Raw genomic sequence first — 21,885 nt, 5'->3', positions numbered from 1 at the left:
TATTAAATATTAAAACTTAGTATGCTCGCATATGACAAGCCGTTAAATACTTGTAAATGTTCAAATGTAAATATAGATTACCATTTCGATTGTGATTGTGATGATTATGCACATTTTTTTTTTTTTAATTTTTATTTATAATATTGTATTCTTTAACAGCAAAAATGTGTACCGTTTACAATTTACGCACGTTTCAACCGTTGCCTATTTATTTTTTCTATCTGTGTGTGATAACATACATTTTTGTTCTTTTGTTTTGCATCAACTTTTTCACTTTTCTTTATTTATATTTATAAAACATTTCACCAACTTCCACTACAACATAAAAATCTCGTTCGATATCTTCGCATTACAGAAAATCATTAAAATTACAATAAAATACATATATTTATAATATATTAAATTTTTCAAATATTTACAATTCCCATCTCGTTAAAAAAAGGTCCCCTGTAAAGAGTTATTTTACCATAATTACGTTTGTTTTTGTTTTCAAAAAAATTCATTTAACGATAGATTTTTAAATTTTTAATTTTAAGGTTTTTAATTTCTCTCTGCTCTCCCTCACACACACACATTCTTTATTCTATACTACGCTATTCGTCTATACGTGGATTTTTTAACTACTTTTTTTTAATTTTTCTTTTATATTTTCAAAGATCATTATCAATACAATATGTTGGACAATCGCCAATGTGAAAGCATAATTTGAAATCATAATTAGAATATGTATTTAATAATGGTAATTTATTGTTACAGTTACATATAAATTGTGTGTTTAAATTTTTGTGGGTTTTCATTATTGATTTAATTTTTTATTTCCATTTTTGTTAAACAGCTTTAGGCGTATTATCGTTTAATGAATCAATCATAACATTAAGCCATACATTTGTTTATAGTTTCAATAATAAATTTATTAATATTATTCAAATACATATTGCATGTGTATGCATGGATGTATGCATGCTTATTATGTAAAATTTTTTGTTTTTTAGTAATAAATACGTTTTGTAGACATAATAAAATTCTGGTTCATTTCTTTCCTCACTCAACACTATAATCCGATCACTTTTGTTTTACTTTATACTTAAATTCCTCACGCTTTTCTTATATACGTATATATGTATGTATGTGTGTGTAGCTTAGTCCAAGTTAGTCAGTAAAACTAAGTAAGTTAAGTTTCCATTATAATCACTTTTCGTTAATTGTGTATGCGTGTAGGTGTATGTTTGTATGTGTGTGTTGCTGTGTGTGTGTAAGTTTAAAGTTATAATTTAACAAAAATCATTATTGGTGAATACTGACATGTCTTCAATTTATCAATAATATCAACATATTCGATTAAACTGCCCGCAAAACTTATAGCTGCGAATCCCAAATGCCAATGTCCATGCGCTTATCACTAGTGTAGTACAATTTTGTATAATTATGTATTATTGCAACGTCGCTTTGAAGTGTGTGTGGTTGAAAAGTTCTTAATTCTCAGTAAGATTAGCCTAAAGAAGATTTTTGTTACACTTAGCAGCAGGAAAGTATCGCTAAGCTCGATAGGGTTCTTCTCTGCGCCAGTCTTCTTGGCAATTCTTCTTTGTTTTTTCCTTTTTTTTGTTTAGTTAATTTTTGTTGCTTTAATTTAAGTACTTTCGGCAACGCTTGGAACCACACGAACAGGGTATTTTTTCTTCCTCGAATGGAAATTTGTAATCGTAGGTTAGCTCCTCGCCTTGCACGATGCGACGCAAAGCGAATATGATGATGTGCTTATGCCCGAGTATGTCCACCACTTTGGAGTAGCAATTGGGCTGTCAAAGAAAGCGAAAGCAAGATTTAATATTAAAGTCAGTAGCAGATAACTTTCGATTTTAGTACAAACTTATTTACTCTTATGTCTAAAACGAATTTGAGGTATTTCTTGTGTGGAGAATTTTCAGTCCCCTAAATGTTCCACTTTCTTACACTAAAATTAAATGGCTTATATTTAGAACTAAGAAGAATCAGTAAGAATCTTTCTAAAATTTCAAAATACAATAAAAAGTGTGAAATTTTAATGAAAATTTGCCGAATTTTTTTTAAATTTTGTACAGAATTTCCCTCACCTGTATTGGGGGTTTTTTTAAGTGTTTATACACACAATACGCAAATATTGTTGGCCGCCTTAGCCGAAGGACCGATGATGCCGCCAGTGTTCTATGAACTTCGCGAACAATTATTATTTTTTTTTTTTTTCAAAGTAAGTTCGAAAATTTGTAAGCGTTGTTCTTGTGCTAAACGATTCATGATGACTTTCCAAAGCTTACTGAGCAGAAATGTCAACATAGTTAGCCATTCTCAGCTGTCAAACCATAGTATCGATAGTTCTAAGCTGCTAAAAAACACCTGATGGTATGAAATTTGCCAGCCAGCTTTAAAAATAATTGTGCAAAATAAAGCATTTTTCTTCAGTCTTGCAATGCAAATTTATATTTATCAGTCAGTCGAGAAAACGAGAATAGTTAAAGAGCACTCTAAAGTTAGGTTTAATCATAAATTTTTGTAGCATCAGAAAACAGGACTTATAAATTTCTGGCCGGATATAATCCGTGTAGTGTAAACCGGCTGCCTCGGAAATAATTTGTCGGCTCGACTGCTTACAAACCACATTTTATAAATATTGGCTATATGACCTACAGCGGCCGTCGTAGCCGAATGGCTTGGTACGTGACTACCATTCGGAATTCATAGAGAGAACGTAGGTTCGTATCTCGGTGAAACACTAAAATTAAGAAAAACATTTTTCTAATAGCGGTCGTCCCTCGACAGGCAATGTATTTCTGCCATGAAAAAGCTCCTCATAAAAATATCTGCCGTTCGGAGTCGGCTTGAAACTGTAGGTGCATTCATTTGTGAAAAACATCAAGACGCACACCACAAATACGAGGAGGAGCTCGGCCAAACACCCAAAAAGGGTGTACGCGCCAATTATATACTATATATATATATATATTTATGACATTTTAATGACAAAAATTCAAAAGATTTTTTTAAAGCCATCACAACATTAGATTTCGGTGTAGTAACCCGGCATTGAGAAGTAACACAGATTAACTCAAATTTAAACCAATCATTTTTTTAGGGGTGTTAATTAAAACACAAATTTTCCATTCAATAAATTTTAGAAGAAATGTTAAGTACTGCTAAGTACTAATCAAATTCATAACATACCAAAAAACAATCATTCATACGAGACGTCTAGATGCCAGTAGGGAATAATTCGTAGACGGTACCTTTTTTATGTCATCTTCGACATTTGTCAAGTAGAAGAGCGCGTTGAAATTATTGAAACTTGTTATGAAAATGGTCGATCTTTAAGAACAATACATCTGCAAATTCCTAATTCTTTTGGTGGAAATAATCGTCCGAATGAGTCGACAATTCATAGATTGGAGAAAAAATTTCATAAAACTGGTTCTGTCGAGGATAGACGAAGGACTGGAATACCAAACACTGCACGATCTGTTGAGAACATTGCTGCTGTAGCCCAATGTGTTGCTGAACAATCTTCAACATCGATATCTCGACGTTCTCAATATCTAAGCATTCATGAATCGTCTGTTTGGCAGATTTCACCTGTGTACGCGCTCAAGGTGGACATTTTCATAATGTCATTTTCAAAATATAATTGTTAAATCCGTATTTTTAATAAAAATAGGCAACCGTGAAAGAATCTAAATTTTTATATGTAAGGCGCATCGCTTGAAATACCCTTTTATCTTTTTAGTTAAAACGTATGCCGGTTATAAAAAAGTTTAGTCACCGCAGAAATTCAACTATTCTATCGTTACTTGTTAATTGACAGTGGATACGCTGCTGAAAATATCCTAAAATAAAGATATTTTCTGCACTTTGATTCCATATGAATCGGCCCATGATACACTCCCCTTTTTGTGTTGAACTTTTTTAATTCCCGGTACGATCGAATCGAATCTTTTCAATATTAACTATAAAAGTGTACAACTTAATGTACAAAATTATATGACACGTTCGCTTGTCCAATTGTTAAGTAAGTCAAGTAAGTTGCGTCGAATCAAAGTGACGCCAGGAGGTTTTTAGGGTAAAAAAAAAATCGATTTTGGTTTATTTGAGAAAATGAATGTGCATAATCTCAAGTGTCCAAATTTTAAGTCAATCGGTGCAAAACTCACAAAGTTAGAGCATTATAACCGTTGGCCGCTCCGACTCGGCTACCTGCTATGGTCGAACACCATTGACACATTTTCTGGAAAACGACGTTTTTCAAGTCGGTGGACACTTTTTCTCTGAATCTACTCGACCGATCTTCCTGAAATTTTGTACACACTTTCTCTACATAATTACCGAGGTAACCCTGGGAGGTTTTTTTTCAATTTTTATTTATTTTACAATAAACAATATTATGCGATTTATCGTCTAAAAATCGCACTTCTACTTCAAATGTTAAACAAAAATTGAAAACAAATTTTTTTTTAATAAAAACTCGACAGGGTTACCTCGGACAATTGATTACGTAATGAAAACTCTTTGATTTCAGATGATCCAATGCTGAGAAAAACTGTCCACGGCAAATTGCCTTTTTTTCGAGACGTCTGCGTAGATCTGCTGTTAATGGCTCAATTTTGTATATTTTCTTGTGAAAATTTTTGAAAATATTTTTGAAATATGAGTTTACAGTATACTAATTGGATAAATAAATTTACATGAATCATCTTTCCAAAAAAAATTCATAAATAAGTGCATATTTTTAGTGGAATTAACCCTACCCCCCCTTAATTTAATTCTAGGACGTACACTTACGACTGACTGTGTGACAATCCAATAAATATCTGTTCACTAAGAATTTTTAATAAACGTTGAATTAATTTTTTCAAGTGCAAATCTAATCGAGGCTTCGTCTTGACATTGCGTGTGATTTGTCTGCAACCTAGCAGAAGCCGTGAAGCATTTTCCCTACACACGACGATCTGGAGTTTATTTAAGACCCGTATTCTACTCACCTCACACGAGTGGTTTATGAAACGCGCTGCATTGCCACGCATTGTTGCATCCACCACCAAATTATCGTCAATCTTAAACATATAACAGCCAATACCGCGACTATTGTAGTTGCGTTCACGTTTATCGGTCAAAGTGGAACGTATCAGTTCGCCTGCATATTCAATAACCATTTCGCCTGTTTTGTAGGGAACAAAGAAATTAAAAAAAAAAACCATATTATTTGTAAAGCCAAATAGAACTGCATAAAATGCCAGTACAACTAACCCGCTTCAATGTCCTTGGTGCAGTAGAGCCCGCGTCCGTGTATGTGAGAGCGAAAAACGCCGACATAATCTTTGTAAGTTTCCTTCAGTGTACGATATTTCATGGCCATCGGTAGATTACTGCCAGTGCCGCGTCTGTAACATAAACCAATTTAATTTTATTTATTTTTTTTGGATTTTGTTTTGCAACTCACCTCGGTATCAACTCCGTATCGGAAGGCTGCACAAACACTTGTATTGGTTGCTTGCGATGCTTGGATGCTAACCAGCTAAACATATCGTATTCAGAGCGCGTTGCATATGGTTCACAGCGCGCACATTCGTACAGATTCTCATGCAGCTCATCCTGATCAGAAACGTAATCAAGAATGCCATTCAGATCTATACTACTGCCAGCAAGCGCTGCGTTTGTCATAGTCGCGCTGTTGCTTGGTGCCACAGAAGGCCCACTTGTTGCCGTTTGGTGCGTGCTTGTGGCAGCGCGCTTATGATATTTTGGTGTGTATTTGGTGCAACGTTCCACACCAGGCAACTGCTCGATTAAGTACTTTAGTGCATTCGTCTTTAGACCCATCATTTGCACACCCGCCATATCGGCAAGTGGACCTTCTGGCAACGGTGATAAACCATGCGCGCGTCGCGCAACCTGCACTGCCTCGAATACTTTCTCCCAAATATCCGCAATAGAGGTCGATTTATAGGTGAAACCATCCTCGCTTTGGATTTCGTACAGCAGATGCGGGCCGCTGATCTTTTTGTTGTCGCGCTGCGGTGGCGGCGGAGGTGGTGGCGTTGGTTTGCGTGTCGCCAATAAAGTGTCTTGTATGCGAGCGCTATGTATACCGGCGCGCACCGCTTCATCGCAGTGATGCGCAGCCCCATTGGGCGCAACCGCATCTAAAGCTATTTGTGGCGTAAGTTTTGGCGCAAGTTTCTGCAGCTCAAAGTTTGTGCCAATCACCTCCAGGGAGCCACCAGGCATTTGCGCGCTCATCTTGGCAGCCATTTGTGTGATATACTCTGAGGCGGCTGCTGCAACAGCAGCAGTCTCCTCCGCCGTTACCACTGCATAGTTATTGGCTAGGCCATTTTGATATTTAACTGCGTCGACAGCCATTTTACCGCTGGCGCCAGCTATGCTACTTAGGTAGCCCACATTATTCAGCTCAACGTTGTTTGCTTCAGCAGTGGTGGCCGTGGCAAGCGAGTCAGCGCAATCCTCATTTGTTAGATTGTCGAGAATTTTACTAATTTTCTCTTTTACAGCGGGTTCATCACTATCGGACATATCGTGGTCGCCGTCTTCTGTTGGCATTTTCAAGCTAAAGCCGTCTTCATCTTCATCATCCTCCTCATCTTCATCATCATCCATTTCGTCCATGCATTCGCCATCGTGTTCACACATATCACTGCCACTCAATGCATCCATGTGTCCGTTGAGCCCATAGGCATCCTCCGGTGTCGGGGTGAGCTCCTTGGGTTTCTCGTTTGCCACCAGACAGGTGCCAGTGTAGCGCGGTAAGTTGTTGTGCACCATTTCTTGCAGTTGTTGGCATGTCGTCGACAGCGTAGTCTCCGTCTCCATGAGGTCCAGGTCACATTTGAGTGTATCTTCGACGTAGTGCGCCTCGGGAGAAAGTGATTTCACGATGCTTGTTGTTTCTTGGTGAGGCTCGTGCAGCTGCATTTGTAGTACTTGCTGTTGCTGCTGATGTTGTGGTGAGTGAAGCATATGTAGCATTTGCTCATCCTTCTTTACCTCAGCTTCATAGTAGATTTTAGCACCATTTACAGCGCTGGTGGTATCAAAACATTTCGCGCCTACGGTATTTAAGGCCGACAACTTGGGCATGGAGCTGGTGGGTGGCTTTACCTGTAGTGATGGCGTCGTGGTGACTATATGCTCTTGACGTTGCTGCATCGGTAGCACACGATTCGTCGGACGCGAACCCATTGTGGTTGTAGAGGTGGTGCCGTTGCTGCCACTACTGTTGCTATTGTTGTTATTGTACTGTAGCGTTTGCTGCAAAGGGTTTACAATATTCGTAGGCACGTTGACATTGAAAGCTGAATTCGAATACTGCAGACATCGATTGTTAGTGTTGTTGTTGTTGGCAATACTGGCAAGAGCGCCATTGCTGTTGGAGTTGTGTGCTGCTGCCAAAATATTGTTCGCCTGCTCATGCTGCTGTTGCGGCGTTGGAGGGGCGAAACTCTCCACTTGCTCCAAGCTCAGGCTGTTAAATTCGATTTGCTGTGGGTGTGGCAGCTGCGGCTGTTGCTGCTGATGACTGCAGTCATAGCTGTGGGTCATGTTGCCGTTGGTCAAATGAGGCGATGTTTGGGGAAGTTGCTCATCCTGTACTACACCGTTACTGTATATAGCCGCGGGCGCATTGTTGTACGTTTGTTGCGTCACAGTTGGCGCCTCAACAAAATGTTGGGGTTGCATAACTGTGGCTGACTGCTGGAATTCCAACAATTTGTTAGAGTTGACGTTGTTGTTGTTGATTGGCGCTGGCATGTTTGGAGTTTGCGTCGACGTTAAAGTCAGCACCTGCTCGTTGACAAACTGTTGTGGTTGCACCTGCTGTTGCTGCTGCTGCTGCGGCAGGCACACCTGCGCCGGCTGTGGTTGCGGCTTCAACATTGCCATTTTCGCCGCTTGTGGCTGTGCCACTTGCGACGGCTGCTGCTGTTGTTGTTGCTCCTGCTGCTGCAATTGTGGCTGCGCAGGCTGTTGTTTGGATATTGTCGCCGCAGTCTTCATCACTTTCGGCTTTACTTCAGCTTTATTGATTGGTCGTATCAGGTTTGTTTTGCGCGCCGCCGTCGCCATTGTGGCTGTCACAGTTGGCAACGCTTTCGCTGTAGTTGCTTGTGTAGTGGTTGTTGTTGTAGTAACTGTTGTTGCAAATAACGACACAGCTGCTGTGCCATTGTTGTTCGACACCTTTGTATAGGCATTATTTGTGGCAAGTTTCGGCGATGCTGTCTTCGTGACGGGCGTCAAGGTTATTTGCGACTCTGCGACCGTAACTGCTGGAGCTGATACCGACGTGCCGGCTCCGGCGACCACATTTCGCGCGTTCGCCTGTTGTTGTTGTTGCACTTTGCTATTACCCAACTTAGTCGCCTGCTGTGTCTGCTGCATAACTGTGGTGGGCATCACCTTATTCACCACTTGCTGCGGCTGCACCTTCGTTACGGCCGCCACTGGTGTTGCCTTCACTGCATTGCTGCGCTTCACCTGCGCCACAGGCGGCACTTTCGCCGTTACAACTTGCACATTGTTGTTTTGTTGTTGCTGTTGCTCAGCCGTTTGCGCTTGTTGTGGTGCAGGTTGTGGCTGGAATTGGAAACTTGATGCCGTCACAGTTGGTGTAACTGTTGCTGCAGTCACCGTAGCTGAAACGACATTGCTGTTGTTGTCGGTCGTATGCAGACGGTAGATTGGCTGTTGCTCAGTACTCTGGAGTTCGCTGGTCTGTGGGGGCTGTTGTTGCTGTTGTAATACTGTAGCCGTATTTAGGAAATTCGGCTGTTGCGAAGTAGTTGGCTGTTGTTGCACCAGTGATGGAGTTGTGTCGACATTGTTTAATACTACATAACCGGTTGGTATATCTACGATCGGTTCGATTTTGCTGGCCTGAAAGTAGATTAAGATGTATGATATTTTAGATGAATTTAATTCGACACAAATTTTCTCAAATAACTGACAGAAACGTTATGATGCCGATGAAAATTGAACGATAGTAATTTTTGGATTCTACCAGAGGCGAGTCTGTTAAAGTTTAAACAATGGTTCAATATGTATATTCGAGGTAAGGTTGTTAAACAAATATACTGACGGTGTTATAAAAGAACTACGTATGCGTCTTATTTCAACGACCGCCAGCTATTTAGCGTGCGTTTCTGAAAACAAATTATTAGAGTTTTAACCTTCGTTCGCATTTGAGTTGCTTTTGTATTGTCGGCAAAATGTTAACTGTAACAGTAGAGCAACAAACATTTGTGAATTTTTGTATGAGACTTGAAATATCCGCTACTGAATCTGAATGTCACATTAGTCAACAAAACTACGTTCACTTTTTTGCTGAACTCCGAAAACCGAATCAGTCAGTCAAGAAATTTCTAGCCGAGTCTAGCATACAAATGGCCGAACTTGTACCTCATGACTTCTATCTGTTTCCCTCGTCAGCGAATCTCTGTTTCTTCAAATTGGTATTCGACGGACACCAGCGAAAATTGGGATTGTAAAATATGACCGAAGGACAGAAGAACACGGTGAAACGAGAAAAAGTGATTGGTGTTCAAGAAAAACAAAAATAAATAATTGGCGCATACACTTTTGTTAGGTTGATGTTGTAGCAGCAAACTAAACCCTGTTAGTGCAATGTTAATCACCGGTCGTATTCGTCTAGCTCATCCAACGGTAGGCCCTGGAAACTTGCTGTTTCGATAGGTTGTGTCCAGAGGGAGAGGAGTGTTAGATGAGTGGGTTTGGTGGGACATGTGAAAAGGTGCTTTCACATGCTGAACATATGTTCTGGATAGGTAGGAGGTTAACCTGCTACAATATCCAGAACATAATTGTGCCAAGGCTACGCAGGTCTCTCGGGGTAGCTGGAGCTCTTCATCTGCTGTGGGCTGTGGTTGGACTCCGATTACGGTATTCGAGGGTCGGGAGCTTAAGAAGGTGATAAGAGTCTCCCGATGAATGTCGTTTATTGTCTGCCTAAACACTGTCCCGTCCAGTAGTTGTCGATTCGTTTTGTCCTGGATCTCGTCGGAACTTCTGTTAGGTGTTTGGCCGTGCTTCTCCTCCTATTTGTGGTGTGCATTTTTATGTTATTGCACAAACGGAGGGACCTATAGTTTTAAGCCGACTCTGAACGGCAGATATTTTTATGAGCAGCTTTTTTATGACAGAAACGCACTCTTGAATGGTAGCCACGCACCAAACCATTCGGCTACGGCAGCCGCACCACGAAAGCTGACCTCAAAAACGACGAGTTAGGACTTCGGTCATGGGAATAATATTCCGGTAGCAAAAACTGACCATGCGGTTATACGGCGTTTTAAAGGTTAACTACGTGTGCCACGAATATTTAGAGCCTTTATCTGGACTTATCAATTTGCTATATTTTGTGGAAAATGGAAAGATACTTGCAAATGATTCTACGGTCATAAGTTGTTTTCCCTTTAACTATAGTATTTTCAATAAAATTAACTTATTTCCTCTTTAACGTACCTGGAAGACCTGCGTGGTAGTCGCCGAAAAGCTGGCGTTCTGACTCAGTACACCCGGCATGGCGGTGGACACGAATTGCTGCGATGACATCACTGTATTCTGCACAATTGTCTCCAGGCCATAGTACATCGGTTGTGTGGAAAGTATAACTTGCGGGGTTGCCGCATTCGCTGCGGCAATCATTTCCAAACCTGTTGCACCGCCGCCGATTATAACCTGCTGTTGCTGTTGTGGGTCCGTTGTGGTAGCTATAACATTACCACCCAATTGCAAGGTTTGTGGGTTAATGAGTGTACCTATCACCTGCGGTTGTGGTGGCGCCGCCGTTGCGGTTGCTATATTCAACGGTGTGGCCGAGAGCATTTGTAAGCCAGTCGGTGTTTGAGTAGTCGTGAGCATCAGATTGCCGCTGGCGTCGGTTTGTAGAAAAGCACCCTGTAAATATTGGTTGGCAGGCGCTGGCGTTGCAGTTGCGGTAATAAAGGGCGTGGCCTGTGCTTGTGGCTTAAAGTCATTGGCCGTGGGTATGGTCATATATTGCACCTGTGGAGTTTGTGTGCCATCAGTGGTCACAAACGAGATTATATTTTGTGGCACTGTAGCGTTGGGCGCGCTCAGCTGTTGCATGACGATAGGTTGCTGCTGACCGTTTGCAGTTTGGAAGAGCAACTGTGGTTGGTGCGTGGTTGTAGCAGCCAAGCCAGCCGCTTGCATTTGTTGCAACAAATTCTGGTTGAGCAATTGGGTGGCGTTGGTGCCGGTATTTATAACTGTTATTGGCGTGGGTGTTGGTGCAGTTTGTATTGAGGGTTGCGACACCGATACTGTGGTCGTGTTCATTTTCGATTGTATTGGTTTTACGCTGGCGTTGCTGGCTTTCAACTTGTTCTTGGCTGCCGTGTTCGCTTGCTGCGCGGCCTTAGTTGCAACATTTTTCAATGGTTTACTTGTGGCCATTGGCAACACAATTTTCTTATCAGTATTTGTAGCCTGCATCGTTTGGAAGGCGTTCAGACCGTGCAACAGCTGTTGACTGGCCACTGGTTGCGTTGTAACGCCCGACGGTAGTTGTATGATTTGTTGGGTGCCATCAGCCGATGAGGAGACAGCGATCAGTTGCGGCTGCTGCTGTGCTGCTTGTACAGTTGTGGTGCCAAAACCAGCGGTTGGTGCTAACGTGTAAGTGCCATTCAAATTGGCGGTTAAGCCTTGAAGCGAGCTTAACAGCTGCACTTCATCGGTAGTTGAAGTGGTTGGATTCGTCTGCGAAATGAAGAAACTACCGCCAAGCGCCTGCGGTGTTTGCAAGCCTTGCAGTTGTATATTTTGCAGACCAGGTATATTTTGTAAGCCTTGTATGTTCTGCAGCCCTTGCACACTCTGAAAACCGTTGGACATACTCGTAATGGGTATTCCATTGATATTTGCTTGTATGCTGCCGAGTGGAATGGCTTGCGAGAAAGCTTGCAGGAAGGGTAAATTGTTGGCGGTACTGGTGAGTGTGGCTGTGCGTTGCGCCTGTCCCAACTTGCTTAGATCGATGTTGGCATCAATGCCACCCAGTGGCGGACTACCATTTGTTGCTGAGCCCGGCGAGCGTGAGGTTGCGTCAGACTCGGACTCGCTGGTCGATAGTGGTTCGCAGGTAGAAAGGTGACGCTGGAAAGAATCGTAGTTGCGGTAGGTGCAGTGGCAACGCTCGCATTTTACCGTGCCAGTGAACTGTGCGTCGCTGGTGATAATGCGGTATTCAGTTATAGAGTCGTCCACGCCATCCACTTGCATAAGCTTGACTTTCGATTCATCCTTTTCATCGACCGTGTGCGGGTCAATATAGCGTTTAGCTGCGCTCCATGTGAATGTTTTTGTGCGCAGTCCTGCAACACTTTCTGATTCGCTCGAGATCGATTGACGTCGTGAGGCGCTCATGGCGATCGTGACGTTTTCTTTCTTTGTGCGATGCTGGTTCAAGCTTTGTAACACACTCTCCGCCATACGCAGTTCGGACGGGCCTTTGGAAAGTTTCCGTTTTTTAATTGCCGCCGCAGCAGCCGCTGTGCTCACACTTTCGAATTTCGTCCAAGTTTTCTTCAGCATCTCGGCTTTGTTACGTTGCAATTCGGTAGTGCCGATGGCGCGTTTCAGCTGACAATTGGTGGCACGTGAGCAGGACAGCAGCGCGTCTTCCACATGACTTATAGCCAAGTTAGTGTTGGTTGATGAGCAAGAATTGCTTAGATCCAATTGTTTGCTAAGGGACGAATTTGCTGTATCATCGTCAGATATTTGCACGCTAGAGGCGCTGCAATTGCCGCTGTTGGCCGTGTTAGACGTTGCCAGCGCAGCAGTTAGAGCAGAGGAGGTGGCCACGCCATCTTTTGATTGTTCATTCAAATACATTTCAGTCGTTTTGCCCTCACTGTTTCCGCCCATCTCTTCGTAGATCATGAATTTGGGAAATATGTCCAGCATAGAAATGCCGTCTAGAAGCTCATGTGGTAAATCCTCAAAAATGGCTTCCTTTATTTCCGGTGGAAGCAAGTCGGCATTCGTTTGTGGCTCTTCCTCGGTATTTTCATCTGGCGCAGAGCAAGAATTCTGGCTGTGTATTAAGTACTCTGGCAGCAGCTTAGTCAACGTAGAATTGCGCAGTTCGACGGCGTCGTAGTCCATCAGTTCGCCGCGCGCCAGGCTACTATGCCAACAAGCAATTTGTGCCAGGCCAAGCTGTACTAACGAAACATTCGGATTGCTGTGGTCTACAGTGAAGTTGCGACCAGCATCGAACGCCGTCAATGTTGAGTAGCTATTTTGTACAGTTGTGCGTACTGTATATTCGACGACCTTCCAGGGTTCCTTGAAGGACCAGTACAGTCGGGAGCAGAGAAAGTTTATCGGTACAATAGCCTCATAGGTGTCGGAAAAACGTGGAAACACGGTGCCCAATTGCTTCACTTCAAGCGAACCAATGTGGAACTGCACCTTGCTGGGCTCAAGCAGTTTTTTGCGTTTACGATCCAGCTCCACGTAAACCGGACGCGCAACCTCGAAATTTGTTTCAAGCGTCAGCGACGTGTTAGTTCTGAGTGCGGTGCGCGCATGTTCTGGACAGTAAACCGACTTGTCGGTGAGAAACGCACAGGCAATGTTGCGTGCGCACGAGTAGTGATAGTGTTCACCACAAGATTTCACGTTGCAACCGACTGTAGCGCCGCGGCCACCACACACCGTGCACTTTATCATACGACCACGCGAAATGGCACTGTGCACATTCTGCAGTGAGCCGTCGATTTCTTCGAACACCTCGGCCGACCACATAGCACAATTCGTGTGCACCCAGCAATCGTGACCACAGTATAACAAACGTGATTCTTCGTTAAACAGACCTTCCCCGGATTTGCGACAGAACAGGCAGGTGCGCAGATCGTCGCGCGGCTTCAGCGAGTATAGCACCTCTTCAATATCTTCAGGCAGATCAATGACAGTACGATTATGCTCCTCCTCGACGAAGTCGTCTTGTGCATCCATTGAATTGCCCATCGAATAGGAACATGACTCGAACATATCCTCTTCGAGCGCATCAGTACAGGCTTTAGTCTCGTTTTGGAACCATGGAAATTGTTCACTCAATATTTCATTGTATGCAATTACTAATTCATCACAGTTTACACTCTGTATGACATTGATCATATCATAGTTGAATTCCGCTAGCGAAACATAGTCGTTGTTATTGATTTTCTTTTTAATATCCATCAGACTGAGATTGCTTTCTTGACCACCACCATTGTTATACGTGCTGAAAATTGTCGTCTTCAGCATGCAAGTGCACTTCTCGGACAACTTCTCTTCACTGGGCTTGTCCCTGAATTCATAGATATCACCGGTGCTGCATTCATCGCTGCCCAGCGCCAGTGGATCTCGCTCGGGTTCGCTGTTGAATTGTAGACTCTTCGGCTGGGCGCGGCTGCTCGTCTGCGCGTTGCTATTACCACAAATGCAACGAATTTTCTTACGTGGACTGAGCTTGAGTAGTGCGCACGCTTGCCGTGATTTGCTTAGCAGTTTGAGTACGCTCATTAGACTACTCTTAAATTCCTCCATTACGGCGGTGCGCCATTCGGACGCCTTCATTTTGCAGTCTTCATTACGCCGCGCACACTTCTTGCAAATGAACTCTATCGACTCCGGCAATGTACTCAGCAGGTTGTATTGTTCGTCAGAAAGTCCCTCGCATTTCGAATGCACCCAGTGGTTGCAGTTGCCACATTCCATCATCTTTAGATCAAAGTCGTTGTCGTCGTAACACTTTTGACATATCGGACAGTAATTGCCTCTCTTGCGCAGTTTGAAGCAAGGAGTGCACATGGGCAAGTTGCCAACAAATTTCGAGACTTTTGTTGTGGAGCAAGATTTGCATTTGAGGCAATTAACGCAGATGAGTGGGCGATCGGCGCCAAGTAATCGTTTGCTGGTACCCAGACACGTAGAGTGATAGTTCTTCTGACATTTCTGGCATTTCACCTTCGAGCCCGAGGACATGTTGCAAGTATAGCAAACAGTACAGCGCGGACATAGCCAATTTAAGCGATTTGTGATTTGATTAAATTGTTCGGGTGTGGGCGCTGCTGTGCTATGACCCATTGTAGAAATATCCATGAAGCTGAGCATTGTGTCGTCCAGTGAGGAATGCTTCAGATTGTACTCATCCATTACGCAATACTGGTGATATGGTTCACAGCAACAGGCGCAGAAAATCAATGGTTCTAGACCTGCTGACCCACAGAGGAAGCAAAGTGCTCGCTGTGCCACTGTCTCCGTAACAATCAGACCAAAGCCACTTTGACACACCTCTGCCGGATCGTAGTTCTCCCAAAAGTCGATTGAGATCATTGCTTTTGTCTTCTGTGGCTCCTTGCGACGCAACAGTTGTTGTTGTTGTTGCTGATATGCTGTATTTGCATCACTGCTGATTTGACGGATAGGCTTCTTGCCAAACGATGTGGCGTAGGAGGAAGTTGAGGCGGAACGGTGAATTTGCAAATTAATGTTGCTTGCGTTGGAATTGCGTGTGACTGCTTTAGAGGGCTGCAAAGGCAATGATACTTTCTCTGCAGACTCGACAGTTGTGGAAACAACAGTGCTGCCTTCCTTCTTGTCAGCGGACACACTGCTGCCAAGTTTAGCTGCTTTGTGCGCTGGCGGTTCTAAGCTTTCGGTAGCGGCTGGTGTGCTACTCTCAACTGTTACAGGGTTAACGGTCGTTGGTGGATTAGCGGAAGCAGTTGACTTACCAGGTGCTGGCTGCGAACTTTTTTGTACGACTTCCATTTGATCGCAGACTAATTCTTGTTTATTATACGGTCCCATTTTTTCCTTTATTTGCTTTATTTTTTGCGGCTGTTCTGTAGCTAGAGCAGCCTCGTTGCTGCTTTCAATCACAATTTCCTCAGACTTATTTGGCGTTGCGCTAGTCTCAATATCAGTGTTATCGGCTAAACCAAGTGCTTCGTCGTGCTCCACCTCTTCTTCACCGAAGGTGGCCAGTGGTTGGCCAAGTACAATTGATGCGCTTCGACAAACATGTTTTACACGCGGTCCTTTAAGGTCGATGCGCTGGCGCTTTATCGAGTCGGTTGAGCTGGCTGAAGGAGAAGATGAAGAGTTAACGGTGCCGGCAGCTGAAGTCGTAACAGTTAGAGGTTGATATTGTTTGGGCGACGCGTTGGACGCGCTAGCACTTAATGTTGTGTTTCCTAGATTGTCGTTGGCGTCGACGCCACCAACTGTAGTTGACGCTGCTGGAGATAGTGACGACGCTTTAGAGGATCTTGTCTGCATTTCAGTTGCATCAACTTTAGTGTTAATCGCTAGTGCTGTAGTTGCTGCTTCAGTGGTTATTACACTTGTGGCTTTGTTGTTTGCTGCAACCTTGATTGTGCTTGCTTCACGTTCCTTTTCCTTTTCGCGTTCTCTGGTTAGACGTTCCTTCTCCTTGTCACGCTCCCTTTCTTTATCGTGTTTCTCCCTGCGCTTATTCTTTGACACCCGCGGTGTGGTACTCTCTTGAGGCAGCTCTTCAGGTGCCTTGTCTGCTGTTTTATTGTTTGTGTTGTGTGGCTTTTCAAGTTTCTCCTGCTGCTGCGGCGTTGCTGGTGACTCAATTGGACTTTTTAAGAATAAGGGCTTCTCCAGAATTGGCGGCCTCAGTATAGCTGAGCTACCAAATGTTGCATTATTCTCAGCTAGTGGATTACTCTTCAGATTCAATTTCAAACTTTCATTTGCCGTATCCAACGAAGATTTCCACTTGAAACGTGCGGTACCAAAGAGCCCGGTGGGCGATAGACCAGCCGAGTCCAGATCTTTGCGTGCCACGAGCTCACTCTCTTCTTCCGGGTCTCGCTCTTTTTTCGCCTCAACTTGCTTAATTAATGACGGCGGGAGCGCGGCACTCAAACGTCGTTTATCACCAGGTGATAACTGAAGAGTTTGTAGACATTTTTTCAGCCAACATGATGCACAGCGTTCTTTGTAGACTTTTTTGAAATTTTTGATATGGATTTTTGGGTGCGGCTGGAGGATGCAGTTACCTTAAATGTAGAGAAAATAAGAGATTTGAATGGCATAGGAAGCAAGGTTTTATTTAACTTCAGTACATACCATCCCCTCTACACAGCAATTGCAAACTTTTCAGTGATGTGTTTGAGCTGGTTTTTGAGATTTTCGAGATGAATTTTCGACAAGCACTGCAGGCAGGTACGCCATACTTTCGTGGTTCCTGCGAATTGCTGCAATGCATGGGTGTGTTGCAGACGCTGCATACGTAAGAGGAAGTGCCTGTGGGTAGGAAGAGTTTAGTAAAATTAGTGAATTATTCTTAACGGAAATAAATAAAATTGCCTTTTTTGTTAATGAAACTATGGAAGATAAATTAAATATGAAAAAAATCGATTTCGGCAAATCAGTTGCCAATTTGAAATCAATTGATGATGAAATAAAAAAAGTTCCAGGAAACTTTTACTTCCGTAACCTCTACAAACGAGTCAACCCACAATTTTATATATTAAATCTACGTACCTAAAACGCTTTTGCCTAGCAAACTATTGGCACTGTTCATGCCAAACGTGACTGCGCTGGCCGTTGTACCACTGGTTAAGGTGGATTTTAAACTCAACGTTTGCGTAAGCGACTTGGGCACCGTTATTGAAAGAGGGCCTGTTGAGCTATTTGAAGACGTTGCTGCTGTTGTTGTTGCCGTTATAGCGCTTCGCTCGGCGAGCGAGTCGAATTGTAAGCGCGGCTGGCGCAACACAAAATTATTCGCCTTCAACGTGCCAAAATTCGTACCAAATGTAGAGGCGCCAAATCCAGCTTTGCTGTCCTTTCCATTTTTAATGGCTAAAAAGAAGTCAGAATAAATACAAATATAAAAAATTAGAAATTTAACTTAAGATTTGCCAATTGATATACTAACGCAAAGCGTCACCAGCTGCAGTGCATGCCTCTGCATAGTCGCCCAAACCGAAATAGTTTTGTTGTTCTTTTTTCGGTGCACTGCCACTACCACTTGTTCCCGATCCCGTTCCCGCAGCTGCCGCTGCTGCGGCGGTAGCTATGGCTGCATTGGGTTGTTTCTTTATATGCGCCACCTTCTTGCATATGATGCCATCCTCCAGCAACCATTTGTTCGGTTTGATGACACGCGAGGAGCGTGTGCTACGTTTCGGTAGCACAAAATGCCTGTCAACCACAATTTGCTGTTCCTCCTCCTCCTCCTCCGCGTCATTGTCGTCTATGCCCTTAGCGATATCTTCATGTTCCTCTTCCAATTCGTGGTCATCGTCACCTACAGCACCACTACATTCAGTGCCTTCTGCACCATGCTCTTGTTTGGGATTTATTTCGTTTGTATAGCCATTTGCAGTGAGTGGTGTTGTGTTGATATCGCTTAGCCTAAATACCACTGTGCCATGTTTGCGGTCATCAGCATAAGCAGCTGACGCGCCAAATGCACAAGCGAGCCCCGAACCGCCGAAAACCGACCCGGTTGCGGTTATTGACGCTCCGCTGTTGGAAGCAACAGCAGTACCGCCAACAGCTGCTGTCGCATCAGTGCTAGTTGTGTGGCTGGAGCGGAATTTTAAAGAATTCAGTTTGTCGATATTCGAATTGTTCTTGAGTATCTCAGTTAGCCTCGAAGGTCGTACAATGCATTCGCTGCTGCGCGAATAAAGTAGTGGCCGATTCATGCACTCCTTCTTCATGATGGAGACGAGCGGTATGCGATTGTCGGGATTGTAGAACTTTTTCACGGCGCTCTTATCGTCGCTCGTCTCGAGTATATTCTTAAATGTGACGGTCTTTTTCTGCTTGCCACCACCCGACGAAGATGACGATGACGAAGATGATGATGATGAAGATGTGGAAGATGCACTACTAGCAACGGCCGCTGTTACCGCACTACTTGAGGTTTCTGAGGCTGTTTTGCTTTCTTTGCTGTTTGTCGTTGCTGAAGTGGCTGAATCTCCACCAATACTGTTGCCGGCTGTTACCGTGCTATCACTGGGCTTATGGTTGCTGCTGTTGGTTAAAGGCATTTCATTCGGTCTCATGTGGGTTTTCTGAAAGAGTATATTATTTAATTAGCAAGCATGAAAAGAAACCAGTGAAAAGAAAAACAAAGAAACACGAAATATGCGCCAAGTAAGCCGAGCCATGAATGGGGGAAGGATTTAGAAAGAAGTATTTAAGTTGGAATTGCTGTTGTGTAAGGGAAAAAGGGTGAAATATATACGAGCACTTATGAATGTAAACAAAGTATGGTTTATTATATTTTGAAAAGATGCGTACGAGCAAAAACGTGACAAAATTGGAATGGGTGTTTTTATAAAGGCCACAAGGACAGAATATCTTTATAATCCCTCTTGAAAAAATTTGAAATGTGTATCGTACATTTACATTTTTCAAGCCTTTTATATCAATTGCCGCTTATTTAATTATATAACAAAAGATTTAAAAATATTCCCCTACATCCTGTGAACCTATGACGGGATGTGTTTTTAATCTCTTTCTTTCACTGGGAATATGGTACTTATGAATTGCAATAACAATATGATAGGGATTACTATATGGACTTAAGGGTTTATAAAAAAAAAAGTAATGGACAAAAAATTCCAATATTGAGTTCATGGTTTCAATAAGCCTCATTATGCTTAGGTATAAGGATTAATTTTTGCCTTGCCATAACTGGTTTTTCAAAAGCAGAGAGGCTCTAAATTTGAAGTTTGACAGATTATTATGGTACCTTCGTTATATAAGTCAATAAAAATTACAAATCATACAAATTTACAGTGAGGGGTGATACAATAGAGCCGTATAATGACCAAATACATTGTACAACCCCGAAAAAATGTTGTTGTAAAGTTGTCAACGCAGTCGTCAAAAAAGTGTTCACTCTACGAAGTACTCGTATTGACGTACGTACAGCTTATGATTATTATGTAGAACAGAGTACGGTATTGGAATTAATTCGTGGCGTTTAAGTCCATTTACTTCACAAAACAAAATATGAAAAAAAAAATTAAAAAGTTTAAAATGCTAAATTTCTTAACAGGAAATAAAAAACTTCAGTTCATAAAAACTTAAAATTTTGTGTAAAATTGTCTTTACGAAAACTTAGGGCAAAGTCTTTGAAGCAAGGTTGTGGACCGTATATGTGTAACGAGTGCGTCATATTTTATATTGGAATGTAAACTCTGAATAACTTGATTCACTGACTTGAGCAGACAATTTTAACTATTTGCACTCGGAGGCCATTTCCGCGCGGACTAATCAGCAACTCGAAGCGTTTCGTAGTGCTTTTGATGAATGTCTTACCTCTAACACACATAAAGTAATACATTCAACTTTTATATAATATTTTACACTTAATGTATCTTTACATCTCTACGAAGATAATTTCTTAAGCATTAATGTAATTTTTCTTTGTTTGATAGTTGTATGAACGTAAATAGTTTCCACAATGCATCGAATTTCCGCGCCAAACAAAGTGATGAGCGAGACTCACCTCTCGAGTGACAATACTAATCTTGTTTTGGTGCCGCCGCCGCAGGGAGCATAGCAGCCTCGTTGTGAAGATATTGCAATGGGGATATCAGGACATGGCAGGTTCCCTAGTGTCAGGTGATCAGATGCTATTGGATAGGCGTTTGAGCCTAGAGGTTACTCACAACAGAGTTAAAGTTACAGGTCTTTTTCAGGTGCTCTACTCATTCAGCCCACTTGCGCTGATTTACTAGTAGCCGAATCTTCAAATTCAGATCTTTTATCTTAGTATCCTCGGGATCGGTCTGCTACCTGCTTCAATAATGGGCAAATGATCTGATGCAACGGTAGCATAGGTTGCTATGCCATTCTTAGCTACGATATTTTGGCAGCTTTGAATGACAAAGATCCTGATACGCATTGAAGCCACCCACTATCACCCAATCGGTTTTCATATTTGATAAACACCAATCTTAGCGTGATATACTGTTGGGCAGCAGGTGACAGGGTGTATACAGACATACAATAAAATATTACGAGCTCGACATAGCTTGACCGGACAGCTAGACCTTGACATTTTAAGGTGCTGTCCCTGCAGTCGATGCCTTCATCCATTCAACGATATTTCACAGTATTGTGAACTAAAGCGCTAGACCAAACCACTGTCAGCTCGCGATCTCGGTGGTGCATAGTGTAACCTAGCAGTTTTTTCAAGCATTAGTATTCCGTGACGGTTCATTAAATCGGCTGTCTCGGTACACGTGCTGGAGAGGCCGCTGCAGTTAAAGTTCTTTGTGAGGAGTGTCGAACTCTAGTAAATGGCACAAGTGAATATTTTCTTTACAGTTTAATGAGTTCATATCGTTATAATAAGCATAAAATGCTTAGAAATTTTTATTTGACATACAAATCAGGCATCCCTTTGAATGGTAAAGGCGTTTTGGATTCTCAGCAGTTTAGTTGAAGGCAAAAAACCTAAACTAGGTCGGGATATATATATTATCATTAATTAGTTCGATCAAGAATTGCATACTAATATATATCTATAGATTATAACTTGGGCGCTGACATAACTTAGAACCCCCGCATCTGCCATTTGGAATGAAGAAAAACAAAAAAGCCGATTTATTTAATTTATTGTGTAACACGGATAATCTTTGTATGTATCTAGTATTTTGAATTAAGAACGAAAAGGCCGATTTAGCTCCCTAATGAAGAGATGAAGCTCACTTATGCCATTGACTTTTAAATTAGTGCTAAGCTAACTGCCCAACAACCGCAAACATTTTTACAACTAACGCGTTTTTCTTTAGAGTG

The 21,885-nt window shown here is 42.4% G+C and overlaps 1 protein-coding gene across 2 annotated transcripts in view; it reads right to left on the bottom strand.

Moving 5' to 3' along the window:
* Positions 1–368: 368 nt before the first annotated feature.
* The window catches only part of LOC128868355 (histone-lysine N-methyltransferase trithorax), a 61,137-nt gene continuing 39,620 nt past the window's right edge, over positions 369–21,885 (bottom strand). For both annotated transcript variants that reach the window (XM_054110361.1, XM_054110352.1), the window contains 8 exons: positions 17,999–19,145; positions 17,602–17,922; positions 17,185–17,361; positions 10,525–17,114; positions 5,465–8,919; positions 5,272–5,405; positions 5,007–5,182; positions 369–1,799 (listed from right to left, as the gene is read on the bottom strand). In XM_054110361.1, coding sequence (XP_053966336.1) covers positions 1,626–1,799; positions 5,007–5,182; positions 5,272–5,405; positions 5,465–8,919; positions 10,525–17,114; positions 17,185–17,361; positions 17,602–17,922; positions 17,999–19,136 — 12,165 coding nt within the window. In that variant the 5' untranslated portion in view covers positions 19,137–19,145 and the 3' untranslated portion in view covers positions 369–1,625. The remainder of the gene's footprint in view (positions 1,800–5,006; positions 5,183–5,271; positions 5,406–5,464; positions 8,920–10,524; positions 17,115–17,184; positions 17,362–17,601; positions 17,923–17,998; positions 19,146–21,885) is intronic.

Source organism: Anastrepha ludens, chromosome 2 (genome assembly GCF_028408465.1).
Source record: "Anastrepha ludens isolate Willacy chromosome 2, idAnaLude1.1, whole genome shotgun sequence".
NCBI lineage: Eukaryota > Metazoa > Arthropoda > Insecta > Diptera > Tephritidae > Anastrepha > Anastrepha ludens.
This window is presented reverse-complemented; position numbering and strand designations above follow the sequence as displayed.